General features: G+C 36.9%; 1 protein-coding gene across 10 annotated transcripts in view; it reads right to left on the bottom strand.

Moving 5' to 3' along the window:
• Positions 1–25,003, bottom strand: part of MID1 (midline 1) — a 247,705-nt gene that overhangs the window by 40,395 nt on the left and 182,307 nt on the right. For all 10 annotated transcript variants that reach the window (XM_038173018.2, XM_038173019.2, XM_038173021.2 and 7 more), the window contains exon 3: positions 14,685–14,780. In XM_038173018.2, coding sequence (XP_038028946.2) covers positions 14,685–14,780 — 96 coding nt within the window. The remainder of the gene's footprint in view (positions 1–14,684; positions 14,781–25,003) is intronic.

Here is a 25,003-nt window from a genome sequence, read left to right as displayed (position 1 = left end):
TATGTACCTTCTGTAAGAGATGGGACTAGTAAATAGATACTTATTTTATTTCTATCTCAAATGAGGGATGCCTGGTGCTGTGATAACTGAGTGATGTCAGCTATAATTGACATCAGTGAGAAGTGAAAGCTTTTCCAGAGATGCTTAACCTGTAACCTGTAATGGAAGAAGTACATAGGACTGCAATGAATACTCATGCATGTAAGAGCAAAAGTATTGGAAGTACTGGATCACACAGTCCCTCTACTACAGTATCCTGTCTCTATCAGCTGCTAGTATGACCATCTGCTAGTAGAGCACCTTACAAAAGCCAAGCATGTATGATGGTTCCCATGATTATTGTCTCATCCTCCAACCAATTGCAGATCAGAGTCTTTTTGAAACAATTTTTACGTCATTAGTAATCCTCATAAGAGTTATCTTCTATGAATTTACTCACTCTTTCCTTCCAATCATCTAAAATTTGTTTTCCCATCCCCACCCTCCTATGACAGTGAGATCCAAAGCTTAACTCATAGTCAAGCAAACAACTGTCTCTTTTAGAGGGATCTGAACCCCCTTTCAGCTGCATTTTATGACCCCAAATTATTTTACTGGAAAGAAGAGTGATACCTAACCTCAATTTTCATGCCACCTGCAATTTTCTACACCACTGTTTTATCCTCCTGTAGGGCTGAAGAGTCTGAAATGATTCAGATTTTCTTCACATGAAAGCTGTTCCATACTTCCAATCGTTCTTGTTTTCTTCTCTGAAACTTTGCCAGGTCTACCACCTACTTTTTCGTAGGGGGAACAGAACTGTATTATATGCCCAAGGTGCAAGCAAACTATGGTGTTATACAGTGGCATGATACATTCTCTATTTTGCTGTGGTTATTTTTATAACGATTCCTAATGTTTGATTTGCTGAATTTAATACTTGAAAAATTAGTATTTTTTATTATTTTAAATGTCCATATAGTAGTTTCTGAAAGACTCAAGTTACCAAACATCCAACTGACGTTATCTAGTCATGTGCATTTAATGTTTTCTTTATTAGCAAAAGTACAGCAAAAGAGGCAAAGTACTACTGTAAAGTAGTACTTTGACAGTTAATCAACTAGAAAGCATTAGCTGTACTTGTGTAGATATCTACAGTATAAATGTGTGAACTGCTGAAACTATTTTTAGCACAAAAAAAAATCCCCACAAAACAAAACATTTTGTTTCAGGTTAAGACTAATTGTTTTAATGAAAAGTCAGCATTTAATATGACAAGCAAAATGGACCTCCCCACCAGCAGCATGTTTAGCTTATATCTAAGAAAGAAAAGAGATGGGGAAAAAGACAAAAGGTTCTAATCATACCTACAAAACACAAAAAAATAAAAGGAGTGATGTCAGACCTGTGTTTCCATACACACTTTGCTAAGAGGTTAAAACAGACCTCAGCCTTGGCCAGTTGCTCCTAGAACCACTCTACATCACCTTTTCCATTGGGATAGCAGATCTAGAGGTGAACCAGAAAAGGGAACAGTCCTAGGTAAAGACTAACTATATTTCCCCTCTTTGGTTATTTTTCTTTATTATCTGATGAGCCCCTTGATCTGCCTCAGCCTTTTTTTTTTTTTTTTTTCTTTTTCTTTTCTTCCAACAATATGTTTAAACACGCGTTTACCTGTAAGCACATTATGGAGCTCATTAAGATTAAGCAAATGCTTATACATCTGAGTTTGGACCAGGACCAATTTTATAAATACCTTCTTATGTTAAATACATTGTGTCCTCTGGGCAAAGAGGGGACTTGTTTACAAAGGCCTGTTTTCATTTAAATTTCAGATTATCCTTCTCAAACCTTCCTTAAATTAAAAATTAAATCACATATTCCATTGGCTTTAATGTTAATTAAGCTACCAGTATTATAAAGAGAAAGTATATTTTTTTCTTGAAGGCAATAGATGGTGCTGAAAGTGCTGGAGAGATCTACACACAAAAGGTGAAAATGTAAGAAATACTTCCACCATCCAATTTTAGGTGCCTCTTCATTTACACACGTTAGCTGTTTGCTCTGCCTGGCATCCCACCATAGCCCATGAGGAGAGAGAGACCACAGAACAGCTAACACAAAGCCTCTGACAGAGCATATGTCTCTCCAGTGACAGCTTAGGAAGCCTAGAACTAGTCAGTCGACATATCAGTCTTACCCAAGGGCCAAAAATTGGTTTGTGTGAACACTGTTGTTTCTACTCCACCTCTTCTCATTATCCCACCACCCCAGCTGCATAACACCCTCTGGTCATGCACTGTGTTTTGGCGTGAACTTCTGCAGGGCTGTTTTCAATGAGGTGTCCAACCTCGACTCCTGTTTCACTAGTGGATTATAATTCCACCAGAGCAGGGAATCCCAAATGGGTTCAGTCAGAGGCAACAACTGTATTCAATACACATGGGTGCAACTCTTTTTATGTTGATACCAGGGTCTGCTCATGCCAGAGCTGACTTTGGCACTGAATTACTGTAACAGTTCACAGGATTTTTGAGTAGCTTCCACTCAAAGTGCTACTTTTATCACCACTTATATCATGAATGTGTTTTGTACAGCAGATCTAAGTTACCTCCGGGGTAACTGTCATGACATAGTTCAGGAAGGCTAAGACAACAGTGTTTCATTAATGCTCAGACTGGTTTGAAAAATAAAGTATTAATTAAATCTTCAATTACAAAACTCTAGACTAAGAAAAATGAAATTCTTGTAAAAAATCTTTGTATTTCTTACACACTGACTGCAGACATCTCTGTTTTCTTTGAAACCTGAAAAGTATACTCTTTTATAAACTTCATTTGAAGACATTTCCAAATTTTATAGCCTGCAGAAGCTTATTAAAACTGGAAAGGATATTCCAAAACTATTTGATATGTCTGAGCTTTGTATGAATGCCCTCCCCCCTAAAAAAATAATAATAAATTAAAAAAAAAATAAATATATATATATATATTAATTTGGGGGCCCAGAAGGCCTCTGATTCCGTAATAACTTTATAATTGAGCATGTGCCTAACTTTAAGTGCAATATATTAGTGGTGGCCCTAAAGGGACTACTTGTGAGATTAACATTGAATATTATTTACTTGTGTATTTCTGAGGAGTCATATGTCAGACCAAAGAGCCAGAGGCATGGCGTAGGGCTCCGCTGTACAGGTGCTACAGAAATACCAGAATAAGACTCTGCCTTCTACTTGAGTCCTTTGATGAACAGCAACCTTGACAATAACTTCCAGCTGGGGCTGGCCAAGGAATACGAGTTCTGTCTGGTGAAAATATTTGAGGTTTTATGTTCTCTACTTTTCTACAATAAAAACAAACCCTCTTTCCAAAGAGTTGATTTAAAAAGACTGAGAGCCGCATTAGAAAAGTCTGGAGGCTGCATCGCTCACTTTGGTTGTGGGAGGCTCTGAATCATGTAGAGAACAGATTTAAATCCAGGCTTCCTCCATCCCAGATGAATGTTGACTTTTAAATATGAGATTTCCATTGTTGGAGAGTTAATGCTGGACTTGGAGATAATTTTCTGTTGAAAATTCCACTGACATCACCACGCTTAATTTTGACATCAAAAAATTCCTCAGAAATCCATCACCACAACTACAATGAAAGTAAAGTTTTTTGGTTTGGTAGTATCATTTTTAAAAACTTCTCTTCCATACCACAAAACTTTTTAAAAACTGACTAGCAGGCCTTGTTAGGATTTAGAAAAATTATAACTTTTTCACCACCAAACATGCAGGAAAAGATATATTCTAGTCCTGTTGCTTTCATGGGGAATTTATTTCTATTTCTGCAATATTTGAAGACCTGAGACAATTTACTGACAAGCAATATACAAAGATCTTTCCAGGTTCTCCAGATGTAAGGATAAGGTCTAGTGGTCTGAGCCTCAAGGAGTGGGTGTGAAAAGAAAAGAAAAAGAAAAGAAAAGAAAAGAAAAGAAAAGAAAAGAAAAGAAAAGAAAAGAAAAGAAAAGAAAAGAAAAGAAAAGAAAAGAAAAGAAAAGAAAACTGGAATTTCCTCAAATCTCTGACAGGGATCTGGAAATCACAAACCTTCCTGACCCAAAGAGGAGAGCAGGCCAGCTGCTCACAGGTCCACAAACTGAGAACTACTTTGGAAAATGTTCTCCTCTATGAAGAGGCTTCCTAGGCTTTCATCTTCAGAGACCTGAGTTAAATTGCAGCTTAGGTCATATGATTGTGGTGGTTTCAAAGTCCCTAGCAGATGTTTGGGAAATCAGAGAACTGCAATGCTGCTAGTGATGCAAGGTTACAGAAAGTTTTGATGGTTAATTCAAAGGCACGTGTAGTGTCATAGAGCTAGACTCATACCAAAGAAAACTAATATATTAGAATCAAAGGATATTTTAACGTTTCAGCAGACTTCTTTGCAGGAACAAATCTCTCCCTTTGGGATTCCTTATGGGTGAGGCAATTTTGTCTGCAAGTGGAAATGCATGAGTCCTTCTTTGGCAAATAATTTCTAAATGACAAGCTAAATAAGACACCCTAAGTTGGAGGTTGCTTGCTTTTTCTAAGACTATAGTGGCTGGGATAAATTAAAAACAGAGTAATTTTTATTCACTTAATCCTACGGCAAAATGAAATAAAGTAGGTTGTAGAAAGAGTATGATCTTTGGAAAGTGAGGAATGCATTTTGGTTTTAGCTTTACTGGCTAAAAATAGTCTGTGTGCCTCAAAATGCCACAGACATGGCTATCCAGGTAAAAAAGAGATACCAGCTTTTCTTGGTGGGTATGAGTTAATAGCTACAGAATTTACTGTACAACTTACTCACAAGTAAACAAAAACATCAGAAAAACAAATTGCACTGGTTCCACTTAACAACTGAAGCATCATTGCCACGTGTTTCATTCTAGATTTTGAGTGTGAATTCCTTCCAAAGAATTCTTTCTTTTAATATCCCTGTTTGATAATACAGGTTATTCAATTTGATTCTGTAGAACAAAAGTAACTCAGAATAAAGCTTTCTCAGATTTTATCAAGTCTGGGAGTAAAACTGATTTTATCTATTGTGACAAACTGTGCCTTTGGAAATATGTGAAATTAATCAGCTTCCCATCTGAATGGAACACCTACAACTTCTTAGTCTAAATTGGTGCAAGAGAGTGGAATGTCCATCTCCCATTTCAAGTGTGCCAGAGGCTTTGTTTTTGTTTGCATTCCACATTTATCTCTAACCAGGAGACCTGTGTTTACAGGCAGTCTCAGAGCAGGTTAAACTAAGGTCAGCACAAAAGTACACCAACTTACTCTGGCTTCCTAAGAATTTTGTGAATGAAGAATTGATTAGGCCAGGATACAATATTTTGGGTCACACTGATAAGACTATCTTTCCCAATCTTGACTAAAAGTAAACCTTTTTAGAAGTTTGAAATACTCATGTTACTTATTAAAATATTATTTTAAAGGCTTTTGTCCCACTATGCTTTGAAGCAGATGGTTGAGAAACTAACCAGCAAGGAACCTGCAGTCCTCTAGTGACATTTACAATCCAATCAGAGGAACAAACCAAAATGAACAACAACAAAAATAAAACCACAGAAGCTTCATGGAAAGCAAACTAATAAGATTGACATTTAAAACATTAGAAAGTTTTCAACTTTGGAAAGTTCTACTAGAGAGCTACTCCAGATATGATACTGACAGCTGTAAAGCCCATAGACTAGGCTTGCTTCAACAAATCACGCCCTGTTTTTATGAAGCACAAATGCAGCATCATGTTGAATAGCTGGCTTTTTTTCAAGGATAGGAAAGCATGCTGGAGAAAAGACATTTGTTGCCAGGTGAACCATTTTCATAACCCATCTGCTGAAGCTGGTATGGCTACCTGGCAAAACGGCGATGCTGGGCTCACCTGGGTGACCTGGATATTGCACTATCACATGGGAAACAAGTAGGTAAACACAGCAGGGAAGACAAGAGAGGTGGTGAGGCTTTTGGCAGCAATGAGGTATAAGATTGGATTAAGCTATTTGTGAAGCTAGCTCTTAGGAGGGATGAGTTTTTTCATTGTTTTGACGTTATTTTTCCTGCTGACACTAAGCTTTTGTTTCATGTTGAGCAAGTATGCCACTTAGTCTGTTTCATTGAGCATAGAAAAATAAAAACAATTAAATAATCACTAAAGTTCAACTGACTGCTGAAACCAATGCTCTTGTATCCAACAGTTCAGTACTTAAAATGCTCATCCAGAATCTGTGGTCCTTAGCCCAGCATTTAGCATACTTCCTAGAAGAATAATGCCTTTGGTTTCCTTGCTGATCATATGTAGCTGTTCAGCTATTTATTTTAGGAAGATAAAGGAGAAACTTGGAAATCTTTTGTTCCTATAAAGGTAAATGTCTCAAAACAGAGTTCCAAAAACTAAGGACATTTTGACAAGCTAAACTCTCAGATGGTAGGCACAGAGCTGCATTACTTGAGTGATTAACAGTGAACAGAAACACATTTTCTACTCCAAGAACAAAGTTTTGCAAGAATATACGTCTAACAAGTATGTGAGCACAGCTGTGTATGGATGTGAGCTAGAGGGAGAGATGGAAGGAATGGGAACTAGCATTTTTACCAGACAGTGACAAGCATTCCTGTTAGTCTATACAGAGTCCATGTGACCCGTATTATAATTGCAATTCCAATTTCTAGAAATTACAAAACAGTTGTAGATGAAATGCTATTTTCCAGTATGTGCCTAATCTGTACATTAAATGTATGCTTAAGTGCTGCAGCTGTAGACATATATATGACCAATTATGCATTTAATTAGTCATTTGTGAAAGCAATTAAATGATTACTCAGGCAAATAATATTTGACTAGTAGGCTAGGGCTTACTGGGCATAAACTGAGAACATCCTTGAATGAATATTTATTTTGAAGTATCCATATAACCGTATATGCAGTATATTTTATTAGTTTTTTATTTCTTATGCTTGTTTCTCATGTTTCTCTTTTCTCTACTAGCATGCAAAATGAAGAGTCTCACTGAAGTGAGAAACTTATCTGAGTTTTACTTTGAATGAAATCAAGTTTTAAAAGAGTGGAGCTAAATGTAGAACTAAAGTAATTATAAATCAAAAGAAGATCATGACACTTATTTCATCTAAACCACGTTAATAGATAAAATACCTTATCCCCTCTCCCATTAGAAGCTGTCATAGGAAACAAATGCTGTAAACTCTTCCTTAAGGTTTTATGCACATCATAAAGTTTGTTAATTAGTCTCTTATTGAGAATAGCAGATTTCAATTTCCTTCAAGTTGGTTTCCTGCCTATTTAAAATAAAAAAGTCAGTTACTTCTAGGACTTAAATATAGCAAGTGACTATAATTACTGAACAAGTATCTCTGCAAAAACTGAAGGCATTAGGGCAGAAGAAACAGGAATTTTCAGTTGAGATGCTTTTCATCTTACCTACCTCATATAATTCATGCTGATGGAAAACACTTGTTTAATCCATTGCCCATTTCCTGCTGTCTATAAAACCTCACCAAAGTGTATTCTTTACTCCAAACTACTAATGTTCAGCTGTGTATGACTACAAAGGCCATTTGCTGCAGTTCAGACACCAGAATTAACATATAGGCTTTCCACCTAAATTTTCCTAATAGGGACTTCTTAGTTTATGCAGGCTTTGAATGAAATGACCACAAATTTCAAGAAGAAGCAAGTACCATGAAAATGAAAACAGAGTACTCACTGTTTTTATTGTCACAGAAAAAGCTTTTGTGTGTCCTCAGGGAATCATTCTGACAGCCGACTTTTGATTTTGCTGTCTCTCAAATAACAGAAATGCTACATGTATCTTAAATAAAAAAGGATGGAGACCACAGTGTGTCATAAAATTTAAAGAAACTCTCTTGTAAATGAAATCTGATCAGAGATTCAATTTTTTATTATTTATAGTTTTCCCATTTGGTTTATTTATTTTTAATAAGGCACAGGAAAAAAAAAGTTAAAAAAAAAAAAAGAAAAAAAAAAAAGATAAAAAACCACACAACAGCAGGCTTTTCCAGATGCTGCCATCTTCTCTTCATCACTTTTACACAACTGTTGTCACACTGATTTAAAATGTGTCTGATTCTTGTGAGTGTTCAGTATCTGTCATATTTTAATAAAGGGTCTTTTTGTATACTACTTTCTTCAGGTGATTACAGAACATGGTTATAAAAAACACCCTTTGACACACACACACACAAACCCCACAGTTTTTGCTTGGAAACTTTACACTGAGATTTAGCCTGCAGCAGATCTTCAGAAGTGAGCCAGAAACTGAGCATTTCCATTACTAACAGAAAGCAAAGGAGGCAGCAGTTTGAGGGTTACACAATTATAGGAAAATGCCTTTCCTTCTTTGTGTAACCAAAAATGATTTTGCAGCAGTGTCCAGAATTTGCTTCCTATGACGTTTGGCAAATTGAAAATAAAACCAAACAAAACAAAAAGACTGAGATACAGATGTTATAAAACTGTCTACAAGCAAAACCTATTTCCTTTCCCCTCCCCCCTAGATAATTGCTCCAATTTTTCCTCCAGCTGACTTCAGATTATGTTTCTGCATAACAGATGAGAGTAGCTTCATGGTTTTGACTAAATAATAGACGTTTGATCATATACTTCCTAGAAAAGATGAGAAAAAAGTCCAGAAGAAAACTGAAAGAGCTTAGAAAAAAGTAACTGACAAAAGAGCCTCATACTCAAATTTGTGCCTAATGACAATTAATGGCATGATCTAAAACTCATCTGCAGCAAACTCACACATTCACAGCAGCACAGTACCTTGGAAACTATGGCAAGGAAGCCAATTTGCTGTGACATAGTACTGTCACCCAGAGAAACCCGTGACTCAAAATCTGAAGGCAGAACCAGTGCACTTACAGTGTTCAACCCTTCCCTGATTCAGCTGGGAAGTGGCTAAATTTGAACCCATGCACAGACTGAAAAGCCACAGGGCAGCACAGAAGCATGCAGCCCTGTTGCATTTTAGGTGGTGGGGCAGAGAGGGAAGGTTGGAGACAGCCATCCTGGGCCAGCACAGCAGTGACACCTCTCAGGCACAGGGCAGAAGGAAGGGAGACCAGGCGGTGGTTGGTACAGCCATGGAAATGCTATCACCCAGGCATTAGCCTGCATCATTATACCTCAGGCCTGTCAATCCCAGTTTTATTACACTGTTTACAGAAGTATCCTACAGGAATTTTCAGATACTTGCACCATTTTTTTATCAGCAAGATTCCGCAGACATGTTTCACGCAGCAGGACTTCAGCTAAAGCCTCAGCTGCTGTAGAGGGCTTGTACCTAGGCTGCTAATATATGACAAAGCGTAAACATTTACATTTAACTCTTTTTTTCTCCAAACATCTTCCCCTTATTTCCAGAACTAAGTAGCTGCCTTCTTGACACACACAGCTGTTTTTATGGACACTTACAAGACACACTCTGATTTAGCAACATGCTAGAGTTTTCTCTCAATGTGTGAATTTCCACAGAGTTTAAAGATAATCTACCAGGACTGATTTTAGTGCTTCACTTACAAGTTTTCTACAGATATTACAAGATGTATGAAGGCCGTGAACTAGGAATATAAATATTTAAATTTAAGGTTAGTGACCATTTCTATTCCACTTTCTCTGCTTTCAAAGAAAATTATTTTATTATATCAATCTATCATTTGATAGATCGCAGCACAAGAAGGATGTTGATCTGTTAGAATGGGTCCAGAGGAGGTCCACAAAGATCATCAGGGGGCTGTAGCAGCTCTTCTATGAAGAAAGGCTGAGAGAGCTGGGGGTGTTCAGCCTGGAGAAGAGAAGGCTCTGGGGTGACCTCACTACAACCTTTCAGTATTTGAAGGGGACTTATAAAAAAGATGGATAGCGACTCTTTGCTCAGATAATGACAGGACAACGGGGAATGGTTTTAAACTAAAAGAGGGGAGATTTAGATTAGAGATTAGGAGGAAATTCTTCACTCAGAAAGTGGTGAGGCACTGGCACAGGTTGCCCAGAGAAGCTGTGGATGCCCCGTCCCTGGAGGCATTCAAGGCCAGGTTGGATAGGTCTTTGGGCAACCTGATCTAGTGGGTGGCGTCCCTGTCCATGGCAGAGGGGTTGAAACTAGATGCTCTTTCAGGTCCCTTCCAACCCAAACCATTCTATGATTCTATTTCTATGATTCCATAAAGCTGTCCCTGTTGCCCCTCACAAAACAAAACAAAACAAAACAAAACAAAACAAAACAAAACAAAACAAAACAAAACAAACAAAAAAAGCAGCAGAGTTGTGACCATGGGATTGTGCTCTGGTTAATATCCTTCAGAAAGCTTGAGAAAGTCTCCTGGCCAAGGGCATGAGGTTGTAGACCTGCTATCTTATCCAAGGAAGGAAAACAAAACTTTCCTTATGAACAGCTTTGGGATTTTATGGAAAATTATGAAGGACAGATGGAATTACAGAGGAAGGGAGAGTGTAAAACAAAACACAACAGTGATCAGACTGATGAGTAAAATCAGTGTGCCTAGGTGCTCCTAATTAAACAAAAGATTTGGGATAGAAAGGCATTTTGTCTGAAGTGTGCACTTTTCAGGGTGTGGTTTCCACTGAGAAAAGGGAGGTTTTTTTTAAGTGTTACCATACACTAAGTATTAGCCCAGACTACTTTCTTATTAGTCATGAAGCCAGTCATTCAGGCATTATAAAATGTTTAATAATATCTCGGCTTTACTTAAAGCAGTAAAGAATACAAATCTGGCTTGATTTATTCTCTTTTCCTGCTGATACGCCCCAAACCACTCACAGGAACCTAAGACTGGAAATGGACTTCTCCAGTCTCTCAAGATCAGATCCCACATCAGGATAAATCTTGTCATAAATTGATGAACTCCATCTAAAAATAGGTAAGATTTATGTCCCCATTGCAGTGATGAAAGGCAGCTCCAGAGCTCTCCTCCCTTGCTGCTGGAAATCATCCAGTTTCCAGATAATGAACATCCCTGACTAGTTCCCGCCTGCTAATATGGGAGAAAAGTGGAAAAAAAAGCACCACTCTTTCCAAAGGGAATATTCTTCAGTTTTAAAACAGAGTGATAGGATTTGGCTTTTGCTATGGATGAAATTACAATTGCCTGATGTGAAGGATGCGTGGTAAATAATTAATCTGCCATAAAGTCAGTTGCTAGGAAGCCATTAACAGCACACTTTGTTGATGAGAAACAGTGGCTCTACAACAACATTTGGTTTGGCTGGTGAAGACTCGTTTATTCAACAGACACATGGCCTGTTTGTTGTTCATTTTAGGAAACATCAGCTTCTGCTCCATATCAAAAGCCAGAAAAAGATATTATTTTTTCATTTTTCATGTGATAGTGTGGTTTTTTTTTTTTTTAATGACAAATGGTTAAAAAGTTAGTGTTTCTATTTTCTACAAATAAATGTCAAATAGAATAACTTTGGTTTTGTTGATATACCCCTTCATAAAAACTCTGCAACTTTAACACAAGGAACAAAAACATCCTGCTCTTCCTTGTTTATCAAAATTCAAATTATTTGGCCTGAAAAAAAAAAAAAGTGTCCTACTTTTTCCTCATCAGATTTTAACCTCCTGAAAACCTAAATCAACACTAATTTTTATTTTTTTTTAATTATTCTAAATTAGGTAACGATAACCTGGGTATGTAACATCAGATTTTACAGTGCACTACCTGTATTTTTACACCCTTACAAATTGTATACAATATATTTTACATTATAATCTGTACTATAGTGTATTAAAAAAATGAAAAAGAAAACAGTGAAACCTTTCCTATAAAATTAACTCTGTGTTCAATTTCCAACTCTCTGTAAGTTCATATAGCAACGCTAATAAAATCATTGGAAACTTCAGCTTTTCTGAAAGTGTTGTAATTTTAATTTTGTAACATTAACATTACAATAATATACTATGCTTCATTCTATATCCTGGTTTGGGTGAATTTCAGTCAAGAAGCACAAAGAAATAGAGCATACTGAATTTTTAAATCTATACTAGCCTCAGCATCTCTACTGTTTAAGATATTCATATCATATCTAAGTTTTCAGAATTCTGGAAAAGAGAGATAGCTTTAAAGTTTACTTCCACATCCCCACTTGCCTGATTTCCACCGCTGCCTAGGTCCAGGGTTTTGACTGAAGCTCATTTCTTAATATTTAGCTAATTTAAATGCTAATTAGACTAATTTGATGTATAAAACGTGGTAGGAATTTATTAACAACTTTGCTGCTATTGCTTTATGTCTACAGAGAAATTTTCTAAAACAGGACCTAAGGGACAGTAGCGCATCTGTTACCAGTTGAACAAGTTGGATTTTTTGTAATACTAAACTTTAGAGCTGGTAATATACTGCAGAGGAGAAGGAGGAACGATTTTGATTTTTCCAGATCTAGCACATCTTGGATATAGGCCACTAGTGCAGTAGAGGCTTTATGCTGTCCTGCACTCATCTGCTTCATGTTTTTTGCTCTGGGTTTTATATATAGTGGAAGAAAATGTACCTTGTCTCTGTCTCTCATTATCTGCTAAAGTCATCCCATCTGATGCTACAGTTGTTCTGTCTGATGTTATTGCTGTGTATATAAAGAAGTCAAATCCTTTACCGCAAGTCTAATCTTGTGATAGACTTTGTGTTTTTATTGAGTCCCATTGAGTCAGTGAGGCTTCACAGAGGAGAGAGGTCAACTATCAGACAGAAAAATGGATGAAAAATGTTCTCTTTGGAAGAACAGTCTTGTTGTTGTTTGTTTGTTTTATTTTGTTTTGTTGTTGTCTTTATTGTTGCAGCATGTACTGTTGCCACAGTCAATAAATTACTTAAGCAGGTGTCATATTTTCAAAACGTGACTATTCACAGGCAACAGTTGCTCTTGGGCTTAGATGACCGAATTTTCCTCTGAAAAAGACCTACAGAGAACTTCCACAGAACTTTCTAAGGAAGAAAAAGAAGCTTTGCTAAAAATATGGCAGATGGTAGAAAAGAGAGTCTTTCTCCAGACTTGCGTAGCTCTGTTAAGGCTGTGTATGTCAGAGCTAACTTTCTGCTAAATTATACCCATGTATCAGAAACTCTGGGGTGAGGCTACTTTCCTAACACTGACAAAGACACCTGGCTTCTTTTTACATGTCTGGACAGCCATACTCAAAGCAGAATATCTTTTCTACACAACACAATTATTATTTAATACTGCCTGTCTGCTAGGCACACAGTACACCCTCTCCTCTAAATAAATGAGGTTGCTGCAGGAATCACAATGCAGTCAGGACAAATGTTCCCCTGTAGAAGCAGGTCAACAGGCAGTATTATAATGCATACAAAAGTCAAGCAATTTGCACTATGAAAATAAGTTTTCTCTGCTAATATGGCTAGTAATTAGCTGTTCGACTTAAAATACCTTTTTCTTTGTGATTGAGGTCTAAGGCTTGTTCCACTCTAAAGCACCCGTATTTATGTTGTGCCAGCTTCTCTGATTCCTACACCATTAAATTTCCTACTTTGTCTTAAACCGAATTTAGCACTTAAGAAATCTGATAGCACTTCAAATGATCAACTCAGTGTATCTCAGTAAATGCAGTATATCGGCCAACAAGCATGCACACCTCACAATGTTGAGCCTTTCTCACTCTTCCAGTATTCCTCATTCACAATTTGCCTGGAGGAGAGGAGAAAATATTTTGTATCTCTTGTGTCACCTGGGACTCTCAGCTGAGACTGACCATAAGGAAAGCATTGGAGATAAAGTCTTAATGCTTTAAATTTTTTAATATTTGTATAATTTTACTGTCACAAAGCATAAACTCATACTGTCTTTTGTAAGTTTTTTTATGACAAGGAAGCTGTTTGTTCATAGCTGTTTTGACTTCACTGAGCAGAATACACTGTCTAACAGTGAGAAAATGGTCTTAAGAGTGCAGAAAAATGTAAAAAGAAAAGTTCTGCTAAAAATAGCATATTTTGGACTCTGTTCTCCCGTGTAAGCTCCCATGGTTGAATTAGTCTGTGATTATTTTAATTTGCATATAGAGTAACAGCCCCCAAAGAGCCATCTAGAATATCCCCCAGATTTGGAGGAAATCTGGATTCAGGTCCTTCCCTTCTGTGATACCCTCAGGCAACTCAAAAGATTGTAGGCATCCTATTCTTCTTAAGAAAAGTATAGTTCATACATGACTTTTGAGGCTACATCTGTATCTAGATACATAATTCTGATGAACAAAAATAAAATCAATGACAGATAGAAAGCTAAATATCTTTGTGGATCTGGACCTTACTATTTCTTTGTCCTAGTTTTCAACCAGTAAATATTACTATTACTGTATGGCAAAGGAACCAAGAGGGTAACCATTCTACAGATGGTGAATGGCATGCTCAAGTGTAACAGTGGAGGGGATCATCCAAACATTCAATCATAATTAAAAGGGGATAGGAATAAATGTAAAGGAGGCTAGATGTACTGAGAATACCATTTCTCAGTGAAAAAGTTCCAAATCAGTTTACCATGACCTTAATTTAGTCTTGTACTTGTTACGTTTTTGTATAAGCTTTCATTTCTGAAAGCTTAAAGTGAATGTAATTCAGTTTGCAGGTATATCAAATGGAGGTCAGCACTCACTTCTACGTGTTGACAGGTCTGAATGAGTTTCGCCAAAAGAGTTTCCAGTTCAGTATTCCTCTTAATAAGGTTGGTGAGGTTACTCTCCAAATTTTGCTGTCAAAAAGAAAGAAAAGAACACATTAGTATTCTGAAGAATTTAAAATTTAAGTGAACAGTTGAAAAATGGGTGTACTTTCAGGATCTGAATTATGTAATTACACAGGTATCAACACATGACATTCATTTTGATGTGCACGGTCAGATATTTTGTCCATGAATCAAGCATAGCAAGACAAGAAAGCTGAAATGTTTGTGGTAAGAGTTCACCACAAAATACTTTCTAAGGACCTACTAGAAACTAGATCAAGAAATTAGTTTTAATCAGGGGAAAAAATAACAGAGTAAGTAGAAGTCAGGGAAGTTAAAAAGGCTTTATCAGAAAAAAAAAGTGACTCCTTATTCCATGCTCTTAGTCTGACATTTAAATTTAACAACCTGCTGCTAACTGAGGTCTCCCAGCCTGTGCCTGTTTGGGATCACACTCATAAGGACTCAGTAGTAGGACATTGATCACACCACCAGGGCATTGATGTAATTGATTTATTTCCCTACTTCAGTACAGTCAGATTTTTTAATAAATAATTCTAAAGAAAACCATCATTTCTAAGTACAATAATAAAATATCTACTCACTGATCATCCTTGAGAAACAATGTTTGGCTTGTGCCTGTGTTTATCAACCGATTATGGCCACAACAAATATCCCCAACTGTGGGAGCTCGCAGTGCTTTCTGCCTCCCAGATCTGAAGCCACATCCTGGCCACTGTGCAATTTCATGCGAGACAGAGATCCAGAAACATTCAGCCTCCTCCCTCCCCACCCTACCCGCAGGAAGGAAATCCAAGTGCATGAGGAAGATGCGGTCTGTGGTGGCTGTGACCTGCTCCCTTATCTGGCTGCTCTGGGACTGGGACCATGCAATGCACTGTGGGACTTGCAACTACCAAGGAGACCCTTGCTTTTTAGCGTAGATCCTGTGATAGCTGCTGAAGTCCACCTTCTGCAAGCATAACATGCAAAGTTTCCACAAAGACAGTATAATTTCTAAGTATAACTTGAGTAAATAGAAAAGAATAAAAAAATACAGTCCATTAAAAAGAGTCCTGACTGTAAACACTCACACATTTCAGTAACTTTGGATATATATATTTCATATTGAAAATCCTGAGGACAGCTCATAAGAAGCTTTTCCTCATAGTTATTCACCTGTTTAAGTATGTGAGACTAGTCCCTTGCTTAGTATTCCTGACAGGCTGACAATCTCTGCCTTTTAATTGTATGTTATCCTCCATCAGTCCCCACTAAAGTGATCTAGGAGGTGCTGAACAAGAATACCAGAAATAGGCCCTCCTCACAGAGCCTGTAGTGCCCCTGCAGAACTCTTCTTAATTTCAACCCTGCTCATCTTTTATTAATATACTTCATTTCTCCACCCTACTGCTTTTCCCCACGATATAGCTATTATGTTACTTAAGGTACTTCAGCTACTACAAACTCACCTGACTTTTAATCCTTTCATTTTCCTCCATCCCTACCATCTCCACGCAGGTATTTCATGTCTGTTTGTGTGTGTTTTCTGGCACTGTTACCTCCTGCCTATTTTATGCTGTTTCAAAATGCCTTGTGCTTTGCCCTCCCTCTTTGCAGCCATGCAGTCTCCTTACTCTTTCTTGCCTTCGGCTACAAGTGAGTGAAGCTGGCAGTATTTCACTGCTGAACCACACATACTTTGGCGTTTACCAGAGCTGAAGCTGTAAACACTGGAGGAGCAGTCAGTCCTGTCCCATTAAAGACGGCACAGGATTTTGATGGCTTTATGTATGTAACTCTTTGGAGAAGCGTGATGGGTGTTTGAAGTACATAATTTGGGCATTTTCTTCCCAGCTCAACCATGCGTATCACGTATCACAAACTCTGGTTGTAAAAATACTTTCTACATTGCACTTATTTTATAGCTCATCAAAAACAAAGAGTAACAAGAATGGGAATTCTTTACCGAACAGTTTGAGCTGTATCTTAAATTTCCAAAAGCTGTACTGTGAAAGATCATTTAATTGCAGAGGCATGTTTGCCATGCTGTTAGATGTCCCTTTGCAGAGCTGAGACTCACATGAAAAGTCTAAATATCATATATACTTACAGTATCAGATAACCTTTGTCTTAAAAAAAAAATAATAAATTAAGGGGATACAAATGTGCAAGTAGTCTTGAAATGATATTTATGTGCCTTCTTATTGCCTATGTATTCATTGTGTGCATGTCCTGATATGTTTATACTAAAAGATGTAAGATGAAAACTGTATGATTGATGAGTAAACTCTTGATGAGTATACTCTTGAGATTGCCTAATATCAACGGTATTTTTTGACACAATAAATGTTAACAGTTAGGGCCAATACATATGCTGAAGAAAAAAATATTCTCAAAGCTGTTATGGAATTTGGAATACAGTGATTTTAAAACCTTTGTCTTTTTTTTTTTTTTAAACCTTTGTCTTGAATTGAGCAAAGCCTATTCTTGAACAAAGCCCATTCATGAAGAACAAGAATTTGCACTGAAACAGAAATTTATTTACCCATAGGTTTATTTTAAATCTTGGAAAAAGATTTTAGAATATTTTTTCTCTCCAATAAACATAAGCCAATACATATTATTACGGTTTCAGATGTGTCTCTTGATGTGGTCTGTCTTTATCTGTCATAAAAATAGAGGATAACCATTACACTAGTGAGTTGCCTTACAAAAATTAGAGAAAATGCATTCAAGAGCTCTTGAACAGTGTTATTTTCAAGTTGGAAATTTTGGATTTTTTTTCACTGCAGTTTGGTAGGTAAGAGATTGTGGTCAAGAAGTATCAGAATTTTGCTAAACTTCTGTTGAAGAACATCAGTTTATATTAATGCTTTACTAAATAGTAAGAACTGGCAGCTGCTTTCTTAAATGAATGTCAATCTTCCTGATTTCACTAGGGCAAGTACTGAATGTCATTTCTTAAAACTGGGCTGACTTGGAAATTTTAAAGGTTGTTAAAATTCAATCAACTCTTGCAGTATATTTACCTGAATTTTCTTCTGACAGTATCTTTCTCTAGCTTTTTCCCCTGTTCGATGCACATATGGACCACTGCACCACTCTGACTATCACACAGCATTCTGGAGAAAGTTTATTCCCAGATTATGATGTATATATTTGAAAACAAGTGCTAGAAAAAGTTTATCCAAAATATCTTCCTTCTTCCCAACTAATACTCTATGGCCATTCTTGCAGGTGAATTACAATAATATTTTGGGAAAATGTCTAGCTAAATCATAATTACTGAAACATTTTAACCTGCCTTTCCTTATCTTTTTTTTTTTTTTTTTTTCACTTGCCAATTTTTTCTGTCTATTAAAAGCTGATTTTAGAAATTCAGGGGATGGCTTTTAAAAAGAAGTACAAGAGTTGCTGTACATTATCTCTGTGAGCAGGTTTCATACATATTAACCCTGTGAATGAAAACTGCTCTCAAAAGTCAAAAGCCAGGCTGAATGCTTCATGACTTACCAATGCAGACCTAGCCTGAGATCTTAAAAATCCATGTGTGCTTCACAGCTGTTTTTTTTACAATATGCAGTACAAAGTGAAGAGAATGCTTACTGTCCATTTAGCACGGTCTGACAACTGTACAACATAAATATTCTTATAATCTGGGGATAAATCCAAGTAGATGGAATCACAGACGTAATTGAAAAGGACAGTTGAGGATGATGTTTCATTTAGACTCTGCATGCCTACAAAATGATATGATCCAGGGACTGGAATCTGAAGTTGGAAAAATTAATTCTAAAAACTAAAGGAATGTAACTCATGACTGGATGTCTTCTTTAAGCTGCTGTCTAGCTCACAGTGGAGTCTTGGTCTTTTTGCAGTAATGATTGCGTGAGGCTCATGCCCTGATTGAAGGGGGAAGTCAGACTAGATGATCATAATGGTCTCTTCTGGCCTTTAAATCTATCAGTCTATGAAAACCAAATGTGAACCCATGCCCTTTGCCAAATTAACAGTCTCACGCAAAGCATCGCATGTCTAAAATAGGAGGTAGCACAAACAGATAGTCTTAAGCTACTATATGGGTTGAAAATGCTGTCAAAATAAATTAACGTAAGTAAGTATTACTAAAGAAGAAACATGCTGAGTTGTGTACTCCTGACTTACGTCACAGCAGAGAGACAACATCCCTGAGAATTCCTCAGTGGCATTTTTCTGCTCCGTAAATATGTCTACTCAAAGGGTCACAAAAGAAAGATACAGCTATCAACTACAATGAGATTTTAAATTCCATTTGAAGTCACTTTCCTTTTTGCATTAGAAGTATTCTTTTTCTTGTTCCTGCTAAATATAAGCATTCATTAGAATTTACCACTTGGGAGTTTTTCACATTAATGCATTTTGTTTGTTCATTGGAGTGCTTTGAGAGAGATTATATATTTTCAGACTTGATTGCTTAAAGTGTGTGACCAAAAGCCAAACAGTTACATAACAGTAGAAGAGAGATAAGGACTAAAACACCACAAAGCAGAAGTGTGATCAAATTCCATTTTAGTCAAGCTAGCAGGGGAACCAGAGCGGTGATGACATGGCAGATCAGTCTTTAGGATATGCAGACTCCCTATAGATCATAAATACGCACCCTGTTGCTAACAAAGTCCATGCAACCACATATTCACTGTAACTATTTTTCCTCCTAACTTGAAGAAGTTATACTTGCATATGCTCCAGTTACATTTCCACCTCGTTGCGGTGACGTACCCTATGAACCAGGCCTGTTGCCTCTAGGACTTGCGTCTAATCTATTAAAAAAGTTGCCAATCAATTCCAGAAGAACTGCCAGAATATTAAGCACAGTCTTGAGCCAGGTTTGGGGTATATGTGAGTTTAATGTTTCCTTTGGTGTTCTTTATTTAAACGGACATACCAGGTGCACATGGAAAAACTTAAGCTAATTTTTATTCTATGTATTTGTCCTGAAACAGATGACTGCTCTTCCATAGGATACACATGCTCGACCCTGTATTTCTTAAGCCAGGGAATGGTAACATTTGTAGTTAATACAAATGATTGACCTCTAGTCTCAAATGTGCAGAGCTTGACAACTGCACTGCACATTTCTATGTGAAAAGAAATAACAGCTATGATGTTGATACACTCCTGGGGACTATGCTTTTTACCTCGAGTGATTACAGTATAGCGCAAGGAAAGACCCTTGAGATACTGCACTCTTAATTAATTGTCCAGGACTATTATTATTAAAAGTACAATAAAAATAGCTGCATTTGAAGCCACCATCACTTAAACAATATTAACTAAATCAGGTCTGTTGCTATATTTCACAGGATTTTTTTTTTTTCTCTTATTTAAAATGCAACATTGGGAAAAGTAAATGAAATCCAAGCATTTTAGATTCTTGACCACACAAAAACCTTATTAACTGAGAGGACAATATTCTAAGGAAAGCCTACAATTGTTCTCTCACTTCTCTGCAAAGCTGTGCACTCAATATAACATGGGTGCCTGCCATTTGCAGCCACAGCTCTTGCCTTTTATTCAAGTAGAGGTGACTGCTACACTACTCTGCCTTATGAGTTGCCTTGCTGCAATGCTCTTTAGTCTTCCTTCACTGCTTTTTCTTCCGTCTTCAGAGCATAAGAGAAATTTCACAGCTGTGGCCTCTGGGGAAAAAGGACAGGATGAGAGCCATATATAGCATGCTGTAGCAAAAGTTTACCTTTGATGTGCTGTATTAGGTTTGGGAAAGAAACAATGTATGTGCTTGAGGATTGTTCTAACTGTAATAGAGACCACGATTACAAAGAACACAGGCCAATGGAACTGACACTGATTAGTTATTTTCTCTGTTATAATGTGAAATGGACATACAAAAAAAAAGGGGAGGGGGGAGGAGAAGATGGGAAAACAAAGAATATAGAGAACAACATGTTTTCTCAGGGCATTTAAACTTCTTACCAAAACTTTGTCCCAAGTTAGACACTGACAGAACTGACTTTAGGACAAGCAATTTTTTAAAAAGAGATTCCCATTTCAATCAAAATATAAGATATCCAAATACTGGCTTATCTGGGATCTTTTGTAGTTAGTTCAGCCCTGTTTCTAATGAATCAGTAACCAAAGTAGGACTACGATAATAATCAGGAATCAAGAAAGACATTTAAGCATTTGAATAAATTTGAAAATATACCAGTTGTGGATGAACATGTGAGCTATTCAAGGTTTGCAAAACTGTACATATATTTGAGGCACAAATATGTGTGACTTTTTTTTTCTTCTTCAGTGCAGTAGTCAAACTGGAAGCTGAAGTGTTAAAAGAGCACAGCAAATACCAGATAGATTGCTTTTAAAGCATATCATTAAAGACTTATTGAGGAGAGCTAGACAGTTCTCTAGCTTATTCCCTACTGGCTAATCCAACGCAATGAAGGGGGATAAGGAGAACTTGAATGGTTGTACAGCTGTCCTGCAGCATCCTGGCTGCATCTGGTTCTGAACTCCCAAGACATGGGATGTATTTGAACCCAGGAATTCAACAAGAGCTGCTGCTCATGAGACGTTTAATCTAATCTTGAGCAAGCAAGATCTGGGAAGTATTCATTCCAAAAAATGAACCTCTGAGTTTTGCACATAACTAATGACAGACATTTATAGAAAGAGAAAGCAAAAAGCTCATCTAAAGAACCACAATTTATGCAGTGTTATTAAAATCCTGGCTTCTACAGATGTCTACCAAAACATTTTTGAAAGTTTATATTTTATTTGAGAGGTTATATTATGGAAAAAAATCTGTTTTTAATCAATCAATACATATTACTGCATTTTGCGGTTGAAAAAAAAATCCATTTTATCTAACCAGGTATGTATAAAAAGCAGTTCAGTATTAAGCTAAACTGGCAGGTTAGGAAGGACAGCTGTATAGGCAAGCAGCAGAGAAAGTCAACATGGTGAGTTGGTCTGTGTTAGGCAGTAGACCTGTGGAACTGCCATAAACCTTGTTCAGCTCTTTCTGCTGGCTTGTGACAAAGCTGCCATCTGAGGGAGCTGCAACCACCTGTATTTGTATATGTTTCTCAGCATGGCAAACATCACTTTGAAAGACCTCTGTAAATTGCCTTCTTGAAGGTATTAGAACTCCATCTCCTCACATGACTGGAAGGGCTGGGATGCCTGGGGCACACACTAGTTTTGTCTGCTACTGGTGCAGCATGCAGAACTTTGTCAGAGTAGACCACCAGAAGGGATTTATTAAAGAAATGGGAGTCAATTTCTGTGCAATTCGTCTATAGAGAGGAAACAGGTATATCTGTTCCCAGCTGTTGCTCTGGCTGCTGGTTTGGAACTATACTGTCACTGTCGGAAAGACCAAGTGAAGGCAAAGCGCAGCACTTCTTTGGGAAAATGGAGATCCATCCCACTGTTCAATGTCATGGTACCTCAGGTAAGTGTCAACCAAACGGTCAGCCAGAAAGACCCAACTTTGACTTAGGGTGTATCATGCTAAGAAAAGAAACATTTACCATTATGTTTTATAGTATTTTTTCTTCTTAAAACCTATCCAGGATTTTGCCAAGAATTACACTACGACTTAGTTCTTCCATTCTGCTGCACGCTGGTTCTGTGCCACTGAAGTCATTGGTGGCTCAATCTTTGCCTTCCAGTGGAATAGGCCCCAGCTGCAGTAGGTTACTAGCAATAAAAAAGTTGGTATCCTTCCAGTTTAATGCTCATTCTGGCACAAGCTCTTCACTTTGCTGCCCACAGTTAGAGCTAGATCTAGACAAAAGTGTAAATCTCTCCATTTTCTTCTCATTTATCCTATTTCCTAGACAGTATACTAAAATACTATACTATATTGAGTAAATGCCCTGAAAGAATTTAATGTGGTGAACTTGAGTTACTCACACATATAAAGTTTAGACACAGGCTTAAGTACTTCTTTGAAAAGAAGGCTTAAAGAGTCTTCCATAATACTTGCCAATCTGGGCTGGTAAAATAATTTATCAACATTATTCTGTTCAGAGATTTTGACCAAGCACCAGATCTTTGATTTAGGACTCAGGAAAATAATCTTTGATTCATATTGCAGCTACAGATTTGTTATTATATTTAAGTCTTCAATTTTTATAAGTTGCTATTGATAAAAACAAAGAATAATGTTAAATATAGTATAATTGTATTCCTCTAGAAGGAACTTATTAAAATGTAAAATGTGATGGTAATGTGATGGTGGTGAGCCAATTTTAAATCAAGCAGTGAGTATAAAGTACAAGGTAAAAATCATGATTTGGAATCAGATTTTGTTTCATGTTTCTTTTGTACTCTAGTAAAGTTTATTTTCTTACTTGTTTAATTCTTATTTCCAATACTTCATCAAAGATCATCTCCAGATTTCAAATTCACTGACCACAAAAAAACAACCAACCAACCAACCAAACAACAACAAACACAACAAAACAACCATACACAAAAAACAACAAACACAAAAAACACATACACACACAAAATAAAACAAACGAGCAAACAAAACCACAGGAGCTTTTTGTTGGAAAACCAGGTTCAGGTGTCAGTATGATTTAAATATCAATGCACTGGAAAAATAGCTATGACAAAAACAGCGTTCCATTTTGCCTCATATTTCCAACTGATACATGAAAATAAAGCATACAAATAAAACAGCAGACAGAAGTATATCCTCTCTCATTTAATGTACAACACTAAGATTTTTCTCTCTTTACCTCAGCAGTGGACCCAAAACCATTCCCAGACAGCCTCATCTCCCTCACCACTCTTACCTCCAAATCATGTACTTATTATGCCTCTGTTGCTTTGGCCATGCTGTGGCATGCCCAGCTTCTTTAATGATGCACCCTCACCTCCTGCTAGATTTCATGAACCTGAGTTGAACCCAGCTGCTGGCTCCTGCTTTGCCAACTGTGCACAGTGCCAAGAGTTTCTGGGTGGAAGGACTGAAAGTAACTTGGGTGCTCAAGGAAGTATCCTGGGGCTGACAGGTGCATGATACAGCCAGGGAAGTCCCCAAGTAAATAATTCCTCTGCTTCCTCTCCTAAGATATTACTTTTCAGTCCTTATTGGACTGCACATTCATTCAGATTAAAATGAAATAATTAATTCAATGTTAATCGAACTGTCATTTGAGGGGCCAACAATTCAAAGACAGATTTTTATTTAACAGCCTTTGATAATATAAATTTAAAGTTTAAAAATAATAATCAGAAAACCAAAAGCAAATGTCCTATCTGGAGGCATAGATTTGCACAATTCACTTATTTCAGCATTGCAAATAGTAACAGATGTGTTTTATTTTACTAATATGAACTAATTAATTAGTATGAACTAACAAATTGCTCATTCTAATATGAGCAATTGCAAGAGAATACTTCAAAGTAGTGAACATGATTGCAAGATTGTTCTCTTCACATTTTAGATTCTCAGCTGAAAGCTAGAACCCTCAGGAAAGATCTAAATGTTCCTTTCGTAAGAGAATTAGAAGAATAAATAAGAGAGCCACATGTGCTAATAGCAAGAGACTTTGAACATTTTAGTAATAGAATAAGGAAAAGGTACTTTCTCTTTGGTCTTGGTTAAAATATTAAACATCCAAATTTGCATTAGTAAATGTGGCTTCAGAAATGAGGGCATTTCACGCATAGAGAACCAAAGCAATTTTCAAGTGCATACATAGCTTTGAATTTCATAAACATTCAATTAAGAACAAAATACTTATGAATAACAGAGAATAAACATCTGTTTCCACCACTGCTTTTCTAGAACAGCAAGATATATATATAACCAAACTCTTCTTTAAAACCTTAAAAACTTAAGAAAAATCAAGATAATTTTAAAAAGACATTTTTCTGTTACTTCTTCTTCCTTCAAAAATGATGGTCCCCTAGAGGAAATCATGTGACTAATGAAGCCTTCTAATTTATCTTTGAATGATTTACATAGAATTTTAGCCCCTTTCATCTTACCCAGTCCAGCTATTCTAAATTAGGAATACAGAAGTGAGCTGTTCTTACATGGTCTCCTCATCTTCTTCACATCGGGTGGGCTAAGAGTTGGAAAATGGAGAACCAGCCTGCCTGAATCCTCCCATGTATCTTTTGCCACTGTTCTGTAACCATTTACCATGACAGGCATTCGAGCAGTGAAAAATACATGCCCCTGCATTATGGTGAAAGACTAGCAATCTAGAGACGTACAAATC

This window comes from Anas platyrhynchos, chromosome 1, assembly GCF_047663525.1.
Source record: "Anas platyrhynchos isolate ZD024472 breed Pekin duck chromosome 1, IASCAAS_PekinDuck_T2T, whole genome shotgun sequence".
Taxonomy (NCBI): Eukaryota; Metazoa; Chordata; class Aves; order Anseriformes; family Anatidae; genus Anas; species Anas platyrhynchos.
This window is presented reverse-complemented; position numbering and strand designations above follow the sequence as displayed.